The 24,907-nt window shown below is 40.0% G+C and overlaps 1 protein-coding gene across 5 annotated transcripts in view; it reads left to right on the top strand.

The window, feature by feature from the left end:
• znf609b (zinc finger protein 609b) overlaps nucleotides 1-24,907 on the top strand; it is a 79,072-nt gene that overhangs the window by 24,308 nt on the left and 29,857 nt on the right. For 3 of the 5 annotated variants that reach the window (XM_013274736.3, XM_005455670.4, XM_013274735.3), the window contains exon 2: nucleotides 524-1,410. The exons of 1 other annotated variant lie outside the window; for it this stretch is intronic. In XM_013274736.3, the coding sequence (XP_013130190.1) occupies nucleotides 652-1,410 (759 nt within the window). In that variant the 5' untranslated portion in view covers nucleotides 524-651. The remainder of the gene's footprint in view (nucleotides 1-523; nucleotides 1,411-24,907) is intronic. One more of the 5 variants, XM_013274737.3, reaches the window with a different exon arrangement.

Below are 24,907 nucleotides of genomic sequence, written 5' to 3'. Positions count from 1 at the left end.
GTAAGCAAATACAACAAACTGGTGTTCTCCTGAGACATACACTGGTTCATTCATGCTTTTAAGCTCCTCTGTTAGTTCAAGATTACCATTGTACTATTGAGTTGAAAAGGCATGGCTCCATAAACCATGCGGGGGAGTGTGAGGCCAGCTACTTCTTATTTATCAGCAGTGGCACTATCAGCAGTGGCTTGTGAAAAGAGAGCCAGTCATTCAGAACAGTGGGGCCACCTTGGCTGTCAAAGCAGGATTTAGGCTACATTTCCCATGGTTGCCATGACGACTGTGGGAAGTGATTATGAAGAGAGGGTTTTGAGCAGCGCTGTCACACCAGTGGGTATTACCATAGTGGTTTGCACGGTGATCATCAGAGAATTACTGGCTCATGATCAAACGATTTTTTTTTTGTATCCACTGAAATGCTGTGTTCATGTATATAATACTATAGCACAGAGTTATAGTGCTGTTATTTTTGTGTCTGAAATATGAGATTAATGTATGTGTTTTCTTGCTTCTTTTTTTCTAGGGTAAAATGTGGTTAAATGGGACAGGAACAAGTAGACCGTGAGGATTCTCTAACCCTTGCCCCTGTGTCCCAACCGTCTAAGAGGGTGTCGGACCTCACTGAGGCAATCCTGGGCCGTTGGCACTAAAATGTCCCTAAGTGGTGGCACTGCAGGCGGGAAAGGTGTGGACTCTAATGCGGTGGACACTTACGACAGCGGGGATGAGTGGGATATCGGTGTTGGCAATCTGATTATTGACCTTGACGCTGACTTAGAGAAGGACAAACTTGAGATGTCTGGCACCAAGGACGGTATGGCGGCACCACCAAGTGCAGTTGCGGCATTGCCTGACAACATCAGGTTTGTTAGTCCAGTGTCTGGCTCTCAAGGCAAGGAAAGCAAATCCAAATACAAGCGCAGTAAGAACTCTAAAGACAATAATAACAAAGCTTCAGCTGGAGATGGGGGTAAAAAAGAAACTACAGGGCGGACTCAAGGGGAGCCAACAGGCACAGCAGCAAGTGCAGCAGCTGCTGGAAACAATTCCACCTCTGGGAAGAACATGGAAAAAGTGGGAAAAGCCTCCAGAGGTGTTCTCGGCGGTAAAAAAGAGAAAGACGGGGCTAGTGGGAAAAGCAAGAAGGACAAAACAGATGGCGCCCCTGTCGTTGCAATAGGTGTCACAGAGAAGGACGTTGTCTCTCAAGCCCAGGTTGCTTTGGGAAATAGTCGTAACGCATCCTTTGAGAACACGCAATCAGCAGACTTGGCAGATGCCAATCAAATGGGGAATATTGCACTTGAACCTGTTGGGATAGTACCAGCACTGACTACAAAAACTGAACCAGAGGAGGTGGAGAATGGTAATGGAGAATGCAAGACGTTAAAGAAGGTAAAAAATGAAAAGGTAGGTTTTCCTTTATTTTTGGTTTTAACTTTGCACATATCTGTTTGGCATCACTGGATTGAGTTATATTTGTCCTTGTGAAAAGAATTTTTTAATTTCTCGTCTTAGCGAGATGCACCTTTGACATTAAATAAGTTGTTTTTATTCATTAGTCTCCTAGAAAAAACAAACATATTGGCATACATGTTTTTTTTATCCTAACTAAAGCCTGCTAAATTTGACAATATTTATTATTTCTATTGAAATGTGTGTTGGCAAGAAGAATGCTCGCCTTGTTTATAAGGTGAAAAGTATCTTTGAAACAGCACTGGCTTTATTTATCATAGAGAAATAAAAACAGCAGTGCTTAATACCGTAGACTTCTGGAAATTGTGCTCGTAATGGCCTGTTGCTTTCTGCAGGCTTGGAAATGCACATTCCCCAAAGCAGTCTGACATGTGATGCAGAAGAAAAGACCAACTGCTGATTTCTCTTTTATTACCATGCGATGAGAAAGGGTACCGTTGATGTATAAGATGCTGAGTCCAGCTACAGGAAATGGCCCACACAGCAGTGTTTTTTTTCCTGTTCTTGACAGCAGGATTGATAATTGCTTTCTTATTTTAAATTATTGTTCCATGTTAAAAATAAATGCCAACACGCCTCAGTTGAAATCAAAGGTGTTATGTGCTTCACATGAGCCAGTAAAGTACCAGTGGCTGACTAAAATATAATGCACACTGTCACGCAAAACCATAACATAATCCCTGTGAAGTGAAGTAAATGTCAAATTTTCTTCTTCTTCTTCTTTTTATTATTCGCACAATTTCAACGCTGACATTGTCATACAGGAACAATATAAAGATCCGTGTAGCTATTCACCCACACTTATCTTGTTCACTCATAGAGTTGATCTATCACTGTCTCTATTGTATGCCTCATAGCAGCCTTTTCATGCTCTTGCAGTATAAAAGACAGCAGAGCAGGGAGGTGCTGAGGACTGTTTTTGTCTGTCATCGTGTTCCATTCTTAATCCCACAAGCCCCAGCAATGCCTGGTGGAGCAGTGTGTGGGGGAGGGAGCTGGTGCAAAGCACGCCTTCATCGTTTTTCCTGCTGCTCTGAAAGTGGCATGGGGGATGGGCTGTGAGGAAGCCTGTTTGATTCCTTAAATCCAGGACACCCAGACATGAGCACAAGCTGTAGAGCTGTCGAGTGCTGCGAAAGGAAATTTCAATGTGAAATTTGTAATTGCGATGTATTTCGAATGAAAAGGTTTCGTGAGGGAGAACCGCGTGAATTGGTTCACTGCGCTGAATAAAGGAGAGGGGTCACAACTGCTTTTAAATATCGAGCTTGATGAAATGTATCCTTGAAAGTGTGATGGTGGAGGAAAGAAAGGGATGTTGCGGCTTTCATCAGTTTTGGCTTGAAGAGCAGTTTCATTTGGTGTCCAATGTTAATGTTAATGGATGTGTTTAAAAAACCCAAACGAAAAAAACCACACACATCAAAAGTGCATTTACCTCAAAGAATAAAACCAAACAAAAGCTGCTTTCAGCCCTGCTCTTCAGCCCTGAGCTTTTCTAGGACTTAACCGACAGAGACACAAATGTGTGATGCCGCCTGACTGGAAATTAGCCAGCCTTTAACCTGCTAGCTCTCTAAATACAAAGTTGTTTTGGGTTGATGTGTGAATAGCACAGCTAATATAATAACTGTAAAATAACCATTAGTGATTACTAGTACAAACACATTTGAAGTGGGCTACAACCTGCTGTTTGGTACATGTAAGAAAGGACCACTTCAGGGAATATCGTATTCTCTTTTTCTCTTTTTAAATATTTTTTTAAATGTATTTATTTTATTGCTTTCCTTTTGTTAAATAGCTAAAGTTTGCACTCGCTGCACTCACCTCATTAGAGACACCATCAGTTCTAATGCCTGATTTACAGCTTTGCGTTAAATGTCCATGTCGCAGTGATGCAGACCTCGACAGTTGCGATAGGTCTGTTTGGCAGTAGCAATGTTGCCATGGGCGGCATGATGGTGCAGTGATTAGCAGTGTCCCGCAGAGCAAGGAAGTTCCTGATTCCTGCAGAGCTTGCGTGTTCTGTTCAATTCAATTCAGTTTTATTTATACAGCGCCAAATCACAACAACAGTCGCCTCAAGGTGCTTTATATTGTATGGTAGACCCTACAATAATACATACAGAGAAAAACCCAACCATCATGTGACCCCCTATGAGCAAGCACTTTGTCGACAGTGGGAAGGAAAAACTCCCTTTTAACAGGAAGAAACCTCCGGCAGAACCAGGCTCAGGGAGGGGCGGCCATCTGCCGCGACCATTTGGGGTGAGAGAAGGAAGACAGGATAAAAGACATGCTGTGGAAGAAAGCCAGTGATTAATAACAGGTATGATTCAATGCAGACAGGTCTAATAACAGAGGTCTTCCTGTACCTACATGGATTTCCTTTGGGCAGTCTAGCTAAAGTCCAAAGCCATCCATGACCGTGTATGTGAGATAAATAAAGTGCTTAAAATCTAAAGAAGACAGCTGTGTATAAATGTATAATTAAATTGTAGTCTAAAGCACTTTGAGTGGTAAGATTAGAAAAGTGCTAGATAAATGCTAGTGCATTCATTTCCATTGTATGTGGTGTAAACACCACAAGTATTGATTAGCACTAGGAGATCGAGCTCGAACATTATATTGTGCATTAGTTTTTATTCTGTTAGTGTAGACAATTATGGTTTTCTAATTTTCATGGCTCATAATCAATCCTTATGTAGACTTAGAGTTGGTTTTGAAATCTTTTCTCCTTACTGGATTTCAGTAAATGTAACTGTTGATCAAGATTTTTAATGTGTGTTTAGCTGTGCCTGAAATTCTGCTTGTATGAATCTTATAGGCAGTCAAGAAACAAGAAAACAAAAAGTGTATAAGTGCCAGTACCTCAGAGATGTGTGGTTGGTGTGCAGTAACTTTTGTGTTGGTGGTACCTGTGAAAAGTATCCACGCAGATGCCAGAATGCCAGATACCCCAGCAATCATTGCCCAGAGCATTGCAACACTTGTGCTGATTTTTCTTCTCATTGCGCATCCTGCTCCATTCTCTTTTCCACATAATTGAAACGCATGGTACGGGTCATCTACACAAAATACAGTCTTGTTTGATGCTCTGTGTAAAATGTATTTAAGAATAATCCTGCACGCGAATGTAAGTAAGGTTTACCACAGCATAGAAACCGACACCCAGGAACTGAAAGACCTGATTAGACCTGACCTTTGCCACAAAATGACTTGTAATGGCCCAGGATCCAAAGCGTACATCCTCTGTCAAATATGGTGAATAACGTATTATAGCATGGGCAAATATAGCAGCTAATGGAAACTAATAGGACGGCACTTAACTGTACAGATGGATAATGACCTGAAACATAACAGCCAACGCAACCTGAGAGCTTCTTTGGCAGAGAAACTGAATGATGTTAAATGGCTGCTCCAGTCCCCAGACCTCAGCCCAGATAAGCATAGTTTTCACTAACTGAAGACTAAACCAAAGGCAGGAAGTTGCAGAAACAAGCAGCGAGTGAAGCTGGATTCTGTAAATGTCTGGCAAAACATCGCTTGGCAGTCACTGAGAAGTATTAAAAACAGTGCTTAGATTTATAATCACATTGGTTTGTCCATAATTCCATAAATCACATCTTGATTGCTTTATTTCAAATCCACTGTGGTGGTGCACAGAGGCAAAATTGGAAATAGTGTCAACTGTCCAAATACTTACAGACTTGAGTGCATTTTGGACGCTGTTTTTGTTTTTTCATTGTACACAAGCCAATTTCACCAGCTTTCAGCGTCCACTGACGACATTTGTTTTACTGCCTGTGAAATTGATACTAAATCTGATGGGGGGGAAAAATATGTGAAAAACGACCACTGAACTGACTCACAACTCCCCTTAGTCATCACAAGTACTTGCTTGTACGCCTTCTGCACACTGTTATTTAATGCCTTGCCTTTTTACCCAATCACATCCAGACGCTTTACAGGGTAAAATGGAGTTTGTATCAAAGTCTGAATGCTTTTTTTGTATATAAATGTTATACTTGAATGTCTATATTACGTAGAGTTTAACCGTAGAGCAGATTCTTAGGAAGCAAATTTGGATATTTGTCAGCCTTGTTACAGCTTGTCTGAAAGATCTAGTTTAAAAGATCTTGTATGGCTTATCCAAGCATTAATCAGTATCTGTCTCACTAGTAATCTTGTTCTCCATGGCAGAGGTGTAATAGCTTGGCTTCATTGCCTATGTCCTAAGTTAAAGGTCCCCAAAGCTTTGTCTTTGTCTACTTCCTTTGTACAAGCGCTAACTACCTCTGAGTGTGTCTCACTCTCCCACCTCTCATTATACAAACCTAGAGGAGTGAGGCATTCGTCAGCTTCCTCGATGTGCCACCGGCCTTGATAAATGGAGCAGCTCTCATGGAAAATTACATAGGCAATGCTACTTTGAAAAGTGGGCAGAAAAGGGAAAGACTGCACTTGAATGAAAGAGCCCTGAATACAGCTCTGCATTCCTGTTGATGTCCAGCTCGGTGAGTTCAGGGATATCATGAGAAGAAAGGCAGAGTTCTTTCTCTTTGCCTCTGCCTGATGGACTGTTGCTCTTGTGTTACGACTCATTCCTTTTGAGTAGTGCCAGGGATTTTAAAGGCTGTGGAACAGAAGGAGGACTGTGACTTATTTTGAGAAGGGGTACGAATTACACCAACAGGCTCATTGCAGAAAGAGCCTGTTAACTTACCCGTTAATGTTCTGGTGAAGCCAATTGTGTATGTATGAGGAGAATTAATCCTTTGTTAACAGAATAATTCCCTTTTCTGTCATGTGAAAAAGTGCAACTGAGCATCGTGCTGTTCTTCTTTTTTTTTTTTCCTCCCTTTTTTCAGAAACGTTTTCACGTGCAGGACTGTGAATGCTGCAGGAGCTTTAAATACTTCGATTTACAGTGTGGTTACGTGACAGATCTTGTGAACTAATTATTACCTTGCACTACTCAGCTGACTAATCTGTCTCAACTTAAGCTGTTTTCACACATGAACTGCAGAGAATGTTGGGAGAATTAGGTCAGGGCATTGTCCACAGTCTTTGCTAACATGTACCATATAATAGGAGATGGTCCGCTTTATTTGTGCACTTATTACTGGAAATACTGTTTAGTTTAGGCAAGGGAGTTGCCTGTTTAAAGCCGGAGGAGACAGGACACCCACCTACCCACTGTGAATTTACCAGACAATTACCTGCGACATTCTCACTCGGGTGCTCTAAGACATCACAGACTTTAAACTAGGGAAGTGGCAGGTTAGAGATGGTTTAATTTCTAAATTGACTGCATGATCTCAGTTGGGTAGTGTCTCAAGAAGTTGATGGGTTCAGTCTATGTTTGTAAAGCAGTTACAGTAAAAAAAAAAAAGCAGCTAGCCAGAAACTTGGCTTATCTCAACATAGCGTGCAATTTCTTCTTAAAAAATATGAGGAAACTGAATGGGGGGCGGGCAGTGGCAGACCTAAAAAAAACCCCAAAACTGTCTGCTGCAGATGAAGAGTATCTGGAAAAAAAATAAAACGGAATAGGTTCGAATTGCCATTTATATAGGGAGGAGGTCAGGAGAGGCGTACAGCAGTATCTCCAGCCATCTGTCATGGTTTCAGCCAGTGGTCTTGAGTGATCATGTCAAAGCTGATGGAGTAGTGCCATCAGATTTTGATCTACCATGTAATACCATGTGGAAAGAATCTAATAGGCAACAGCTTCATTTCAGCATGACAGTGATCTAAAACATACTGCCAGTGCAGTTAAAAAGACCCATTTCCATTAGTACCTACTTGGATTGACTTGCCACCACTTGACTCGGATCGAATGGTTTTCCATTACAATCAAATACCACCAAATTGTTTTTTGTATCCATTTCCCTCTTTGCCGGGTTTTGAAAATGGTGGTTTTGAGTTTCGTGAACAAGACACACTCATTACTCATCGAGTGACGCCACTGACCAGCCAATCGGTGGTATGCAATCTAACAACATCACATTTTAGTACCTGCTCGTATCGCTTGGAACCCCGGCCGAGCAGGTACTATTTTAGCACCTGGTACCAAGTACTATCACCTAATGAGAAACCCTGAAAACCGTGGCGAACCGTGCTCAGTCGATCCAAGTAGGTACTAGTGGAAAAGGGGCTAAAGTATAGATGGAAAAACATTACTGAAGCAGTGTGAGAACAGAACAAAAAGGCAGCCAACATCCAAAGAAGAGCTCTAAATGTCCTTCAAAAAGCCTGGAGAACTGTTCCTGAAGACTACTTAAAGAAATTACAAAAAAGCTGAATAAGAGAGTTCAGCCTGTATTGATAAATAAAGGTGGCCGTGCCAAGTACTAACTATCAAACACTAGAGGTGGGAATCACCATACATCCCACGATACGATACTATCACAATACTTAACGCACGATACGATATTATTGCAATTTTTAAAAATATTTTGCGATATTCAGATTCTGTACATAAAGGTAAACTTTATCAATATTCATTTTATCTAATAACAAAGTCTCACACTCAGTCTTTCTCTCATTTCAGTCAGTTTTATTGTTGACAAACTGAACGGTTTGTATTACAGTCTAGTCCAACTTAACTGAATGCAACCATCTGGTATAATTATAGCTATTCTGAACTATGCAATTTGTGAAAACTATGCAGCCCCTTCAGCAACTGAAGAATTTGAAAGTAAATTAAAATAAAATATTATTTTACATTAAATAAAAAAGTTTTAAACTTAATTAAAATAAAACATGTCTTAAATTAAAATAAGCAAACTCATGTTTATTGCTGCCATAAAAAAAGTTAAACACATTTGGACAGTGAAGGAATGTCAGGATTCTTGCTCAGAAAAAGGAGCTGATCAACATGCTCTGAAGTAAGAGCATGTTCCAGTCCACAAAAACTTCTTTTGTAACAAAATATCGATTTCTGCTGTCCCTGTATCGATACATTGTTAGCAAACAAAATATCACGATACTACACAGTATCGATTTTTTTCCCCCACCCCTATCAAACACTACATATTTCTTTATATTTCTTAGCAAAATATAAAGAAATGACTCTGTTTAATCATCGGCCTTAACCGTGCCTTTGTTCTCAGTAAAATGATAGGTCATGTTTTTCCCCATCTTTTTGAGTGATATAGCAAATGTATGCTCTGAAAAAAATGATCAAATTCACATTCAGACTCAGTAGTCACAAGTGGTTTTACATCCAGCACAATCAAATGAATAATGTTGGAGTCTACAGAAACTTTCACAGTATGTCGTAGTATGGAGCAGCTTTAGTTCATTGTGCTGTGATTCCTGCTCGCTCTCTTTGTCTGTCTCAAGCATGCAGCCTCAGGGAGTCCCTTGCTACAACAGGAAGAAACCATTTGACCATTAATTGTTTTCTGTGTGTGCCATTAGCTGCGGCCTTCATTGTCACATGTAATGCTTTGAGCTTGTTGGCAAAGCAAAGCACGAGACTGCCTAAAAAATCAAGGAAGTTAATAATGAACTTTATAAAGTTCATTATTAACTTTCTTTAAAGTTTACTTTTTAAAGTTTAAAGTTTTAAACTAGAATGAATTTTTTTTTTTTTTTAAAGCAATTGTAAAAATAAATCTGTGGGGCTTTCATAGTTTCACATCCATGTCCTGGGGAAATTCCTTTTTGCTGCAGACTATGATGAATACCAGGCATACCACACATGTTCAAGGCTTACTGTATACTATCCTTTGCTGACATACCAGTGAAAATTAAAAACCTAGTATATCTCAGAATGACTAGTGCAGTCACAGCAATGCAAAAAACTACAGCAAAACACGTAATGTGTTTTATGATGTGTAGGCATTCAATATTTTAACCTTAAAACACTGCAACAGGATTTTAAATGTATATTTACTTTTACACCTAACAGCTAGTATTTTACTGTTTCCTTTAGCATACTTATGAGATTAGCAGACTAGAGCAGTTGTTAGTAGATACTAAGGACGGATACTAAGATGAAAATAAATTTCCATCTCAAGCTGCCACAAAACTTCCACACAGCTTCCAAGATTGTTGGCTCACTCTTGTCATTTGATACGAACCCAAAAACCTGCCAAACTGAAGCAATTTCAATCTTTTTTAGCGTCCAAATTGTTTGCACTTGTGGTATGTTTTTTTTCTTCTTCTGCTGAAAAGTCTTCATCTTTCCAAATCACTTCAAGTGTCTTACATGATGTACATTGGACCTCAGTGTAATATGATTTATGTTGGAGTGATTTTAAAAATATATTACACTATTTATTTTTTTTTATTTATTTATTTTTTTAAGTGTTATCTCAAAAACCTCCTTGCAGTAGTTTCATTAGTGTATTTTCATCACAATGAGCATCTCTAGGGCCTGTCTGAGCGGATATAGTTTTACTTCTGCTATGCATCACTGAGCCTGAACATTGCTATATGTGTTACTCATCATCTGTAACCCAAGAAGACTGCATTAGAGAATTGTCACTGCGCAAGCCAGCATACATAAACGATTCTTCCACACCAGACCACTGATTCACATATTTAGCTAGGAGAAGAATGCTGTAGCCCACAAAGTTTATAGTCATGTTACACAGGAAATCCTTGTCGAGAGGGACCGCAGACTTTCTGTTTGGAAATATTTGATACTGGAAAGTCTTTTCCAATTCAGAAAAACAGCCTGTGTTCACCTTGACCTTAGTGAGTGTTGAGTTTGATTTGTGTCCCATCTGTCCGCTTACTGAACGCTGTTGGGATTTGTTGTCACTTTTGATATTCAGGATGGGGAAAGATTGACTTTACCGTAAGCGCAATCAGGAGTAAAGAAAACTTTGAAAGAGTCGTGGTTGTTCTTTGTAGATCAGATTCTTTAAAGTGAGCCACGCCGGCAGGTTTTCATCAAGTTTTTTCGGGTTCTTTTTCTGTCTGCAAAGTGCTCCGTTTGGATCGTTTGGATCATTTGTATGGTCGTGTTGAACCAGGAGATTTATAGATACCTGTCCCAAAGGAATTATGGTAAGGTATAGCAAGTGCTTTCTATCAGGGAGCCTGGATAGACAAAAATGTACTTGTATGGTTACAGTGTGCAGGCTAAAAGAGCTTTAGTTTGGGTAAATTTATTTAGCATCAGGGTTATTGAAAAAAACCTGTTGTGTTTGTTTGTTTTATTTTGTTTGTTTGTTTGTTTAAAAAGAGAACTATTTCTCTCTGACACAGTGTAGCACAACCTTAAAAACTTCATTAAGAATTAATGTGAATGTTTGCCACAGGGATATGAAACATGTGAGGGGTACTTCTGCAAAAAGCAATCACAGATGTGTCAAACAAAGCCCCTGTCACGCTTTGTCTCTTCTTTCCCTGTCTTTCTCTTCCCTAAGCTTTCTAAGAGGTGTGTTGTGCTGTGTCTGGATCAGCTTGCTGTGAGGGAAGTGTGTGTGAGTGTGTGTGCGTGTGTGTGTGTGTGTGTGTGTGTGTGTGTGTGTGTGTGTGTGTGTGTGTGTGTGTGTGTGTTGGGGGAGGGGGGGAGGGGTAGCTAAGGCTTGTACAACTAATTCAGCTCATGAAAGACTTATGCAGCAAGAGCAGCTGTCTTCCATTGTCGGCCTGCAAATTTCCAGCGTGCCTCATTTCGCCTCTCAATGCGTGAGTAGCAAGAGAGAGCCCAGGAGGGGAGAACAGAAAGGAAACAAACCAAAATAAGAATGGGGGGAAAAACACAAGCAGGGAGGCCAGCACCAAAAGTTTCATTGCACCGACTCGATGTATACTCAGCTCTGGGTTTCTCTATTAAAATGTCGAGGGGTGAGCTGTGGTGCCATGGTCTAATAATAAACCATGAACCTATTCAGACCCAAGCATGCAGTATGTAGACAGATAAAAAAGGGCTGTGCTGTGGTGAAGAGGGCATATGAGGGGTAAGAGGAGGAGGCGTCGGTGGTGGTGGGGTTGAAGAACTGCCTGAGATTAGCAGAGGGGGGAGGGAGGGAGGGCTGAACGGTGTTATGAATGGATAGAGTCTTTAACTCCCCAGCTCACTGAATACTTTGTCACAGGCTGCTGCGGCTGTATGTGGAATGAGAGGAGCTGGCTGAGAGTTCTCGGATTCCTGAATCCTTGAGGCATGTGGTCTGATTAGCAGAACAAAACCCACACAGTGGGGAGGAGCAGACGTGGCTCCCCCACCACCGCCGCCCCACCTCCCCTCGACAGGAATTTTCTCCCAATGAGGGAAAAGGTGGCTCGCAAGTTTGTACCGACTCGCTATGTTTGTGGAAGAGTTTGCAGACAGTGTTTGGGGATTTCTCATTTGTTTCTGAAGGCTTTCTTTCTCCACAGCCTCTATTGTTTTGACCACGTGAAAAGAATTTTCACCTTCAAGTCATTGTTCTATTGTCGTCCGCCCCTCGTATTTGGCGAAGCTCGTTAAAATGATTATCAATAGCGAAACAGGTTTGACCATGAAGCACATTTGATGGGAAAGTAGTACAGGAGATTAGCTGCTTGTGGAACGTTTTTAGTGTGACAAAGAGGAAGTTAACAGCAAGGCAATGTTTGAGCAGGAGTGTTTATAGAGAGGATTACTTGCTTCTTGCCACCCCCCTCCCCCTCCCCTTTACTCTCTTAAAGGGATTGTTTGCAGCCACTTTGTTAAACGAAACGAGTGTAGGGGGTTCACGTTTTCTGCTGTGAAATTCTTCACCACATTGCATCATCCCCTTGTTGCCATGTCTCAGAAGTTCAAATTGCCCATACAACCGTTAGCTTTTAACTTAACCGTTTTTTCCGAAAGCAAGACGTTTAATAGCACATTGTGGTTGCACACGAGATCCAGAAAAATCTAACTTTTATGAGGGTTTATCGATTTTTATATCAACTCTGACCGATATAGGATTTATAAGACAGATACTGATATTTAGTGATTTTAAAAGTTCAGTGTGTTGGCCAACACATGAAATATAAACATGTTTCCCTGACATTTTATATGTATCTAGTAATTTATGAATCCTTACTAAGATAACATGACAGTGAGGTTTAAAAGTAATATTGTTTTATTGTCACAACAAGTTGCAGATGACCTGTTTTACACTCTGCGTGGATCAACTTGTTGTTGCAACATAAATACTCAGAAAGTGCTTGAAAGACAGTCATAATGCTATTATCAATAGATTGGCAGATGCATAATATTGGCTGTTATATAAGCCCTGCCAAGATATTAGTTGGGCTCTAGTTCAGATGAATTAAGTATGCAGCGATCCATTTAAAAAGACTGATTGTTGCTGTGTTTTAAAATCATCACAATATGATGCTTCGTTCCCCTTCTTTTTGGGTTATCTTCTTCTGTTAGACTACTTAAACCAACAGCCTGCTGTTACAGAGTAGCTAGCACAGTCAGGAAGATGCACTCAACCCAGAAAGTAGTGTAATTTATTCCCATATTAAAAGTGATTTGGAAAGAAGAGACAGTCTGAATTTATTTATTTTTACATATTAAAGCTCGCTACTGTTTAGACAAGTCAGACTCATAACACAGCTCTCCATACTGACTGTGTGATTATCTGTAATTGTCCTAAAAATACCACTCGACTGGTTGAATAACCTTTTGGGAAAACAAGTATGCACGCTTGGTATGGCATGCTTTTACTGTTTAAATTTTGGGGTGCAGTTTCTTCAGAGTCTTATTTAGCGACGCAGAAGTATTCTCAGTTATTTCTGTCAATAAACCCCATAAAGCCATTAATACAATTTGTTCATAAAGCATTGTTGTCTCAAACTCTGTTTCTGTCCAGCTCTGTTCAGAATAAGCCATTTTTTATTGCACTGACACAAGACACACGCCATTGGACTAAATGTTTATGTTCTGGGTGTGTAAGATATTTATGTCGTTACAGTCTCTCCTCTTAGTGTCAACTCTGGTTGCGCTCACGTAGGCTTGTCGTTTTACATTCTGTTATAAACCCTCGCAGAGGTAGACAAGTGAGCAAATACACATAATGGCTAATCCATTTTCCTATCTGTCAGATGATGTTGTTTGGGGGCGTTGGGTTGTTTTCTCACTGAGGAGTTTCTCCCGGTTTATCCGTCTCCTTACATTTTGCTGGATGTCAAAAGGCTATCTGCCCAAAATAGAGCAGCAGTTGACATTTCAGCATGAGAAATCGGAGAAGCCAGTCAGATCGTGTGCTTGCCCTCCTCTGTGCTCCGTCTTGCCTGAGAGCCAAACGGAGAGGTCAGCCTCGAGAGCAAAGCTTTTATACGAGCCTTTCTCTAATCCAGCGACTGTCATGGCCATTTTAAGCATAATTGAATATGGTCTGTTTAAAATAACAGCTTCTTGTATATCAGTATAGAAGTCTTTTGATTTCATCTGTGAGAAGTATACTTTGGAGGTTTGGTGCGTTGTGCGTGCGAGTGTGCATGCGTGCATGCTTCCAAGCTTGGAAGTACAGATCTGAGATGAAAGGATTTTCTTTCCCATTCTAATCCACACAGACAGCTAGGCCCTTGTGATTATTCCCGCCCCCTTCTCTACACTCATCTCTTTGAATACTGGGCCTTTCTAATTCACCCTAAAAAGGGTTTCAAAAGGGGATTATACTGCTGATAGAAATTAAAGGGAGAACACGTCTGCCCTTTAGGACCAATGTCAAACATTTAGGGGTTAACAGATTCCTTGCACCATACATATTGAAATTAATTTGGAACTGGTTTATATTTAGTATTGCTTTAAAATACTAAACTAATGATGTAATGTTTCAATATTACTAGTGGTTACTAGCTGTTAGTAAAAAATTCCCAGAATCTGGATATACATGTACTTGTCTTTATAGGTGTAGCAGCATCGGCGTAACTTTGTGCTGAACATTGGGGGGGTCAAGATCTCTGCCTAAATAAATAAATAAATAAATCTGGGTAAATTCCCAGATGATTAAACATGCAACTATTTTGCTGGTAATACCTGAAATGAGTAAAGAAAATCAACAGCCTATCTATGCAAGATAATTCATAATTTTATTGTGGGGGTTATATTGGTTGGGTCTGATTATTGGGGGGGTCATAACCCCCCTAACCCCCCCTGGAAATTACGCCCCTGTGTATACGGAGAAATAAGACTGTCAGTATAGTTGATTCAGGAGGAGTCATGTTCTAGCAAATTTGAAGAGTATATATTTGTTCAGCAATAAAAGAAGTACAATGTCAGTGTTGAACACATGAAGATTTAAATATGAGGTAAAGTATCTTGTGGCTCACTGACCTGGTTCTCACTCCAACAACTTAATCTATGTCACCTCTAAAGCTCTTAAATCCTCGCCCTGGTCTAATGCTCTTTAAGAGAGAGGCATAAACAAACAAACTATATGTGCATTAATTGTGCAAACACGGCTGGGTTGTACTGTTCTCCTGCCCTAACTGTAGTCTTGCTTTGCTGCCAAGTCCATCCAACCTTGATGACATGTAACTATTTGACTTTGGCACCCAATTGTCAGTCACTGTTTGTGTGACATTTTAAATTTATGTAGCTGGCAGAAGCTCTTTGACCAGGGTCAGAGGAAAGGGCAAGGCCATTAAAATAACACTATATAGTATATATATATTTTAAAAGTTCTAATAAAGTTGTAACCGTTTAAAAGCAGCTGTAGGTTACAGGTGACTCAGCCAAAACTCAAAAGTACATGTTCACCTCAGGGAATATTTAGTGTTATACAAGAGTTATAGTGACAAAGTCTGGCTTTACAGCAGTGTAAACTGGATGGGGGACTATTTAAAAAGAATTTATAGACTGAAGTTTAAATAAATATTACATTTGGCACTTTGTACCTTTTTAATATTTTCTGCAAGTTTACTCTTGCATTCACACTCTTTCTCCAGAAAATGAAGTCTTCTCAATTTTGTGCACCTGCATTCCAGACTTCGGCAACCTTTGTCTCATAAATTGCTTGAATGTCCATGATTTACTATATTAAAAACCTTAAATGCCATCAGTGATAAATGTAGGTTGTCCTCTGGTTATGCCTCCCTCCAAAAACTGGCTGTGTGCCAGTGGCTTTTATAGTCTCCAGTGTATGATGGTTTGATTTTCTCATGCTGTTTCCTTTCCTTAAACAAGAGTACCACATGCATCAAAGTCACCCCTGCCACAGCAGAGTCCTCTTATGAATGCTGATACGCTCACTAGAGACTGCATCAGTGTCCTTGAATACAGAAGAATTGCATTATCTTTTGTAGGAAGAGAAAGGGTCCCCTGTCAAAACGTTGTTCATCCTATCTTGCCGTGTTCTTCTCCTGTCCTTATTCCACATCTGTTTGGTTAGCAGTCTGTTTCATTCATATAATATATTTATACTTGAGTCATAGGTAAGACTGTGATACTGGTAGTGCGGTACGTCTGGAAATAATTAACCAACCATAAACAATGAACTTTTAGGAATCTTACCATTGGCTGATACACAGGAAAGCCTTATTCTTCCCGGGGTCAGCACACTCATTTATACAGAAAGGCATTTTATTGTCCCCAAAACACAAAAAAGGAATGTGTGTGGACAAGGAGGAAACAAGAACCACCTGGAAAAAACGCAGGACGCAAGGGAAAACATGCAAACTGCCCTGCGTGCTCGAAACCCTTATTTGTTTTGCTGGAAACCATGGAGGTTCCACCATGTAACAACAAATGTAATGTCATCAGGCAAAACACAACTTTAATCTGGTGCAAACATTTTTCAGCAACGAAGTGCTGTGTCATTCGGCAGTTAATCAGATATGTGCACATACAGACTACTAAACTGTACTTTTTACAAAACTGAGCTGCATGATGAAATGTTGCATCGTTGGGATTCACTGAATACTTGATAGATCAAGTATTGTTAAGATGCAGTCACATTGTATTTCCTGCAAACAGCTTCCTTTTAGATTAGTGTTTCATCACCGTTTTGAGGAGGAAAACCGACTTTGCTTGTCACTTGAAAACAGGTCGCAGTAAAGATGTGTTGTTAATTTGTAGATCTCACAAGATCCCATATTAATAGGGATCTGAATGCAATAGAGCCATCACTTTTCCACTATACCAGTTTCAGTGCACTCTGGGAAGCCATGTTTATAGCATCTTACAACATATAGAAGCTTCTTTTGACGTATTTGTGCTGTGGCACAGTGCTCTCAACTACCATGCTCCTTTTTGTGTTTTTTCTAAGAGGATTTGGTGAGCACATTGGCAAACCATTGCAAATTTCATACATCTGAAGTATTTCTGTTTACCTGGTGAATACAAGAACAGCAGCCTCTTCCTTTTTGGTCTGTTTTTGGTCTCTACCAAATCCTGTGGGAAATGCCTGGCTCCTTAGCTGCTAAATGCTCCACTATATCCACCAGCTGGTTTCTACCTGTAGCTTTCTGTCTTCTGTTTGATGCTGAACAGCTACTGTACAGTAAGTTTTTAAAACTGAAAACACCAGCCTGCTGGGGGGAAAACACAGCCTTATGACAGCTTTGTTAATGAGCTGCAAGTTATTAGAAAGCTAATCAAGCTACAGATTTAGGCGATGATCCATCTGTGTGGGTGATCTTTTTTTATAATTAATGTTGTTTTCAGTGTCAGTTGTTGCACTTCTAATAAAACAATGATTAAATGTAAAATCTCTTTATACATGGGGTATTTTTTGACCTCATCTGTAGTCCTCCTTGTTGCATATTAGGATGTCATAAATCAAGCCAGAAAGGCATTTAGCTGGTTTCTCCATTTATCAAATGGTGCTTTATTGAGACACAGAGTTCGTGAGCGATTCAGGGCTTCTCATGTTAAAATTGTATTATTATTCTACTCCATGTTTATCCATGGTGCCAAATGGACAGCTATCTAAATAAGCACAATTTGTACGACAGTTAAAGAATCCTAAGTGCATTTCTACGCTGCACAATCTTAAAATGTCCTTAAAAGGTTTAAGTTTGTTGGTGTGGTAGCAAGAAAAGAGAATGTGTGATTGGATCAATAAAGGTAAAGTTAATATGGAAATGAGCTCCTGATTGTTGTGGAGGCTGGGGAGTTGTATAGTCCTTGACTCGCACATTCAATTATGTTTTGTAAATGGGGCATCTCTGTCCATCTGGAAGTCTAAATTATATTCAGTCCTGTCCATTAGCCTCATGTATCCTTCAAGAGTGAGAGATTTTGATGTTAAATCCAGTTATTTATGTTGTCTTTCACGGATGATCTGATATCGTCATGTTGGTGTTGTTCCCAGATCATCATGAAAATGTTGTTCCAGGTTCAACATTGCAAGTGACCAATCACATTGTTGTGACGTTATTCTTTGGCGCGCCAAGCCATTCGTGCATTTATGAAATTCCAATGTTGCAAGGACAATATCAATTCTGCTTACCGTTTATTAAAGGGTTAGGGTCAGGGTTAGGGTCGGGGTCCATTGATCGGCGGACAGAGGCGGTTTCTCGCAGCTTAAGTACAGTTTTTTGTTTTACGGCGGTTTTTGCCGAAGTCGCAAAAGTATGACGTCAGAACATTCTGATTGGTCACTTGCAATGTTGATCCTGGAACAACATTTAGTATGATGATCTGGGAACAACACCAACACGACGATATCAGATCGTGCGTCTTTCACAATTAATGTTGTTCCTTTTATCTTTTTTTTTCTTTTTTTTTTGTAGTAGCTAAAAAATATTATTGTGAAAGTCCTGGGAGTTTGTTTTGTACTGAATGTGGCTTTTAATATACCAAAAAATATAATGCCTGAATTGAGTGACTTTGTATAAGCTGTGCATGACCATTAGACTACATGAGCTGGAGTGTTTCATGGTCTAATTTAGATGAATTCCAAATCTGTTACCTCAGTGTATCCATGTCATTTTGCAGACCAGTGTATATACAGTGTATTAGTTCTACAGTTGTTGGCTGCAGAGTTTTACTGTTCTTTGACGAGGTCCAAAGTAAGCATGGAAAAACCATCAGTGACTCGTCAGTGGAGGTTTTTTAAAGAATTTTAAATATGTACTTTTGTTTAATTATTAATTTCGATCTCATCTCTCTAGTGTTGACCATGAAATATTAAGCATCAAAGATTCAAACTACATTAAAAATACTTGCAAAACTTATAAAAGCCAAATATAGCATAAAAAATAGCACTTTGCTGGATGTCCTTTGGCTGACATATGTTGGAAAAAGTAAAGTTTTCTGATTTTTATTAAATTGCACATTTAGATTAGAACCCAAACCCTTTTCCAACACAGGGTGCATCACATATAAGATTTCATCTATTAAGTTGAGCTTTAGTCAGAATTAACGGCAGATAGTGGCGCCTTGTTCAAACAATCCTCTTGTAGTGAGCTGAGCCACTTGTAAAGAGACGTGCGCAGCCGTATCTTAGCCATGCTTCATGCAGTTCAGACTACATGTTGAAAGTGATGCATAAATCCGTATGTAAAGTTACCGTAGCAACTTTTCCAGAAAAGTGACGAGGGTGGTTATTTGTAGGTTGAAGCCAACGCATTCAGGTGCTACCAGATTAACAGGAAGGAATGTGCACAGATACATGGAGTACATAAGTCACACTGTGTTAAAAGGTATTTAACTCACGCCTCCGCCTCTTAAGACTGTCAGTATGACAGCAAGTCCTCAGGATAAATAAAGATGGAGGTATCATCTGTGTTTATGGACAGCAGCTGCAGACAGGGCGGAGGGAGGGAGGAGGGGAGGACTACAATGATTGCACTGACTGTTTATTTTTATCAGGGCATTAGCAGATTAGGCACTCAAACTAACAAGGTCATCAAACTCTGATGGCTGAGAGTAGCAGACCTCTGCTAAGCGGCTGGCCGAGAGGGGAGATTTGGTGCGATATAGTGGGTTTCACTTTACTCGTGCTCTCTGGCCATCACCAGGGACTGACTTTATTAGTGCTTTTAATGATCTGAAGGGCACAGAGATATAATTTGTTTAGAGAGTCCCTACAAGCAACCGCAGTGCAAAAGCTTTACTGTATTGTGCTGACACATTGCCACGCGTTGTTAAGTGTCTTAGATACATTCGAGGGGTTAGTCTGCTTTTGTTGTAATGTTAAAGTGCATCTATTGGGTAGCTTTAAACCTTTTCAGACAGCTTTCTGAATGATTTCAATTCATGTTTAATTCCTGAAAAGGTTTCTCACTTAACGCTCTAGATAATACCAAAGGCTTTTCCAAACTATAAGTATCAAAACAACTCACAGACGTGCTGTGATAATAAACAGTCAGGGTAACCTCCCCTGCTATGCTCTTCCACTCGCCTGCATTTTCAGCAATTTTCCCCTCTCCCCAGTGCCGAAATGTTGTGTGATGTGAGCTATAACAGTCATTGTCCCTAAGGTGTATTAAGGTGCAGAAGTCTATAGGGTTCTGAGGCTGTGGTGCAGGAACTATTGGCACTCGGTTACAGTGCACATCATCGTCCATTAAGATAGACATGGTTCAATGGGGCAGCAAGCACTAGAGGTCAATCAGAGTAGCAAGCCCTTCTTAAAGTAGCAGCACGAGTGCAGTTTGAGCACTCTTTGCCGAGCAGAGCACAAAACACTCCTTCTGGTGTACAGATTCTTTCTACTCCTAGAGTATGCCCTTGACCTTTTACATCTTTATTATCTACTTTTTTAGCTGAACTCTCTGTCCCAAAGGTGTATTAATACACTCTATTTTTTTTAGATAGCCAGTGGATTTTAGGAGCCTGTTGATAAGCTCCCAAAGGTTATCTACTGACTGCTGTGTAGCTACCTTGAGTATTTGTGTAGAATATTGCAAAATTCAGCCTAATGTATCACCTCGTATTGTAACTTTCCACAGTGTGACAGGTCTGCGTTGTACCAAGTGTAATATTCAATTGTTTTTGTTTGTCAGTCTAAGTAGCACAAGACAATGGAAAGCAATTTAGCATATCCTCTATTGTTTTTCTTCTCGCTCTCTTTTTTTAACTGTAAAGTGTGGTTATTGATGTGTGGCTTAGGATTGTCTTTCTAGTGTTTGGAGAAGGCACCACCCACAGCAAAGCATCAACACAAGGGAAACAGAGACTAACAGAACATCTATAAATAGTTTGAGGTTAGGGGCTCTGGGGAAATCTCACAGCCTGAATAACAACTTGTTTTCCTTGTATAATATGTGGAACTAGTAGTATGCCTTTTGCTACTTAGCTGGATTGTATGTCTAGGAGCATTTATTTTTGCTCAGCCTAATGCATGCTGCGTTTGAGCATTTGAATGCAGGATAGTAAGTACCCGAAGCTAGAGTTTTGGTCACAGCTTTCAACATTGTGCTGAGTTGTAAACATTATATTACAAGTACACTGCACAGGTTGGTAGCTTCTCTTTCTTTTTTTCTTTTTTTTTTTCCTTTCTGGGCTGATCTCACAAGCTTGTGTTTGGCCAAAGGCTGACTCATTGGTATTTGGGTGGGAATCTCGGTGGCTGAGCTGTTGATGACAGCCTCTCAGTTTGTTGTCAGGTTTCCCTTTGCTGTGAGATAAGATTTATGACTATGGAGAGGGTTGGTGAGAGAGAAATCCTCGTAGGCTCAGCTTAGCTTATCTGGATTTCTGCTCCCAGCACAGCTTCTCTCGCTGTCGGGCGCAAGTGGGTGACCTTGACAAGAATGTGGCTTATTTTTGTAATAGATACTGTTGTTGTCAATTGACCTATGGTCAGAACGAGGGGGTAGGAAAAGAGAAAAAGGAAAAAGAGATGATAGTTTTAATCTGCCCACATATTTACAGTGTTGGAACAGAAATGAATAGCAGTAGAGTTACTCATTTAATCAACTGTTAACAGAAACGGGAAATAACAGGTGGATCAAAGAATAAAACGGTTGTTAGAATTCATGCTGGCACAGTATGCGGCACTACAGAGAGCTTAAAACAACTTCCATTTACTAGGATAGCCTAATATCACATATCACTTATTTGCCTCAAGGAGCTTTCCACTTTGTAGAGGATACAACACCCTTCATATTTAATATCCTCAATAAGTTGAGTTATTAAGTGTTGCTCATAATCTAGCCACAAATGACTGATGTAGAAACCACAGATGATCTTATAAAACACCCAGTCAAACAAAGAGAATAGTTCTTATTTTTGTTGTATAGTGGACAATAGTTGCATTATACCCGGCCATAGGCATTCAAAACGTTTGGCTGTAGTAAACATAAAGGGATATTCAGGTTGCCCTGCCTCTACATGAGGGCTTTCATTCCTCATACCCAACAGCCCGCCCCACTTATGCACATAACCCAACCCCCACCCCGTCCTCTAACAACAATACCAGACCTAGGCTCAATGCAGTTAGCTGAACCAGAGAAGAGACGAAGGACTTAGGTTGACAAGGTCAAGCTGAACCTAGACAAGAGGATGTTAGCCAGTCAATCAACTAAGCATCTGGCCCGCCTGAGAAATCTCTGAACTAAATGGGTACAAATGATTCCCCCACAGGGATGTAACAGTTCAGACAAAAAGATTGTGTCCTCATTACAGTGCAGTTGGACAATCGTTAGATCCTTAAAAGGTGGCCACTCATTTTAATTTCCGCTTGTTATCCTAAGTTGTTGTCCAAAGCATGACCCAAGGCTTTAATGTAGGCTCGACATATTTAGACCACATGATCAACAGATCAGTTATTTTATTATATATGTTATATTTATTATATTTTTATATTTTCTGCCTGTTTAGACAATCAGATATTTAATAAGCTGGTTAGTTTAAGGGTGGACTGACCGAGCTGCATTTGGCTAGTCAACATAACACAGGCTTCGAGATGGCTTGTACTAAAGAAGTAAGGAGCCACAACCCTGTGGTGTTATACGGCAACTGTGCTTTGCAGCTTAGCTTGTTAAATTCTGACTTGCCCAGAATGTACCCCGCCTCTTGACCAATAACAGCCGGGCCTGGAAACCTGAATTGGATAAATGGTTAAGATGATGGACTAATGGATGAGTTAAACTCTCAAATGACTTTGCTAGTAAAACTAAATAATAAAAAACAACACCACTGGTATGGTGGCAAATGACCAAATGTAGAATGTTAACCTGATATTTTATTAACAAGTTACAGAATGAAATGTTAAGATGGTTGCTGAGTAGCCTACGAACATTAGAGTTACATGACTTTATTGTAAGTATTTAATGCTGGCCATTGCAAACACTTTAGCCTATGGAATGAAGGTGATTTGACAATGGCAGTGCCAGCCAAGCTCAAACAAAATAATAACATGCAATTCAGGATAATGTAAGAAGGATAATACTTTGGGTGTTGTTAGTGTGAACTTGAATTATTAAAACAAATTTAGAGGTCACTCTTTTAGAATTTTTGCTTAATTGGAAGAATTTCCTCTTTTGGTAATTAAGTATCAGTTCTTGTGACATTCATGTTCACATTTTGCTACAATACATGTTTCTTTTTTCTTCAAATGTAATCCTGATTTTGCCTCTGTGGTGCGATCACAGTGTTAAATGGATAAGAGTTTTTCCTCTGTGTGACTTTGCTTTTCTGAACAAATTAGGCCACTGCTTCATAAGTGAGCAAATTGGTAAGCTCTACTTATCCTGGCTCAGTCCTCTACCCTGCGGTCCCTATGTGCCTTCTGTCTTTTTATATCACTTTTACTTCCCGTCATGTAGCTGGTAGCAGTGGGAGCAGTCTCCTGACTAATGTATGTTGTCCTTTCATCAGTGAGTGCAGATGTCTCCACAGGTAAGCCTCTCATGCTCTCACAAGAGGTTTCTCTCTGACAAAGCTTTGCATGCCTTTTTGTTTCAGTATAATCAAAGGCCTTGGTAAAATAGTAGCTCTGATTTGCAGCATACAGCTATAATTTGTCACACTGAATAGATGTTAAATTTGATTACCGCTGAAATTTACACAAATGCGAAAGCATTACATGTCATTCTAATAGCTGAGCTGTATTTCACAGCTGTGGACGAGGGCTTTGAGATGAAAGTCGACTGAGTGCTGCATATGAAGCTGTTGCCTTTAAAGACATTTTTCATGTTTATGACTCGTCTTTAACAGTTCCCAAATGTGGAAGCGTTGCATCATAAAAAACGAGCCGTAATATTAAGTGTTAAAATGTGGGCTTGCTTGGATCGGACCTCGAATCAGATTTTCTTGGAGATGTTTACAAATAAAATGTTTTGAAAAAGGAGTCGTTTTTCTTTTTTAGGCTTCTAAGGTAAAAACAAATGAAGTCCAGCTTCATTCCTCTAGTGTGCCGTATATTTCAAAAATGGTGTCACTTCTGTGCAAGGTGCAGGGCTGTAATGTTAAAGAGTCATATGGCAAATGGCATCTTTGTCAGACAATAACTGTTTAGACTGAGTTCCTGGCTCACTCATTATAGCGCCAAAGAGATTGTAGGTCATGGGTGACCGACTTCATCGCAGCTTTGTTTCCTCTCTGTATTATTTATGTGTGGTTAGTCTTTCCTGAAAGCGCAATTAGCAGCTAAAACTGAGAAGAGTTGCCTAGAAACTGAGTGGCTTTTGCCAGCTGGTGGTCCACAATAGATGTCAGGTGTTCCTGTTTGTGTTTTCTCTCTCAGTTTCTGCGATTCATCTGAGCTTCAAAGAGAATGACAGTGTGGTTTTAGAAAAGGAATTAGTCCAGTGTGCAGTGTTTGAAAACAATTGGATAGGCTTTCAAGACTTAAAAGGGATTCCAGTCATTTTATGTCTCTTTTTTTTGTTGGTATGTGTGTCCCCTGGCTGTTTTTGAACAATTTGGTAATCTAATTAGATGAGGCTTGAGCATTTGTTTTCAATTGTGGCTTAATGCTGATAGCCATGTTACTTCAATGATCTCAGTAATGCAACTCGCCCTCTAAAAGCCGCCCAGCGACGTATGCTGATAATTAGACTTCGTATTCCCGTCGTCTCGATTGGTTAGTATTTAAATGCTGCTGTTCTTAAATTCATTATGTGGATTCAACAATGCTGCGCAGATTACATGTCCCAGTGGAGAAGTGTAATCTCGACTGGCCTTCGACCTCAGTAACTCGCCAAAGATGTTGACAGGCTTTGCCCCTCGAGTCAAAAAGAATTACATAATTGAAGCCGGCTCACTTAACTTCGCCGAGCTGAGGAGAAGTCAGCAAAGACTCCTTTTTTTTTTTACTTAATGGTTCCTTGTCAGAAAGAATTACATTTTCTTCTTTCAAGACAGATTTTTTTCTCCTTTCTTTTGATATTGAAAATTATGTTTTATTTCTCCTGCTTTAGTAGGCTGGGAATTCGTGGGGGGTTATATACATCAGTCTCGACACTGTTGGTGGCTTTAGGTCTCAACGTATTCACCAACAATGTTTGCAACTATGCACAGGTTATCTCTCTTACTACTTTCCACTTTCAGAGAATAATTCAAGTTTCTAAAATGATACCCCAGTAATGATGCTATCATGATACACCA

This window comes from Oreochromis niloticus, linkage group LG1, assembly GCF_001858045.2.
Source record: "Oreochromis niloticus isolate F11D_XX linkage group LG1, O_niloticus_UMD_NMBU, whole genome shotgun sequence".
Classification (NCBI taxonomy): Eukaryota; Metazoa; Chordata; class Actinopteri; order Cichliformes; family Cichlidae; genus Oreochromis; species Oreochromis niloticus.
The sequence above is the reverse complement of the archived record's forward strand: the minus strand, read 5'-3'. Positions and strand labels throughout refer to the sequence as shown.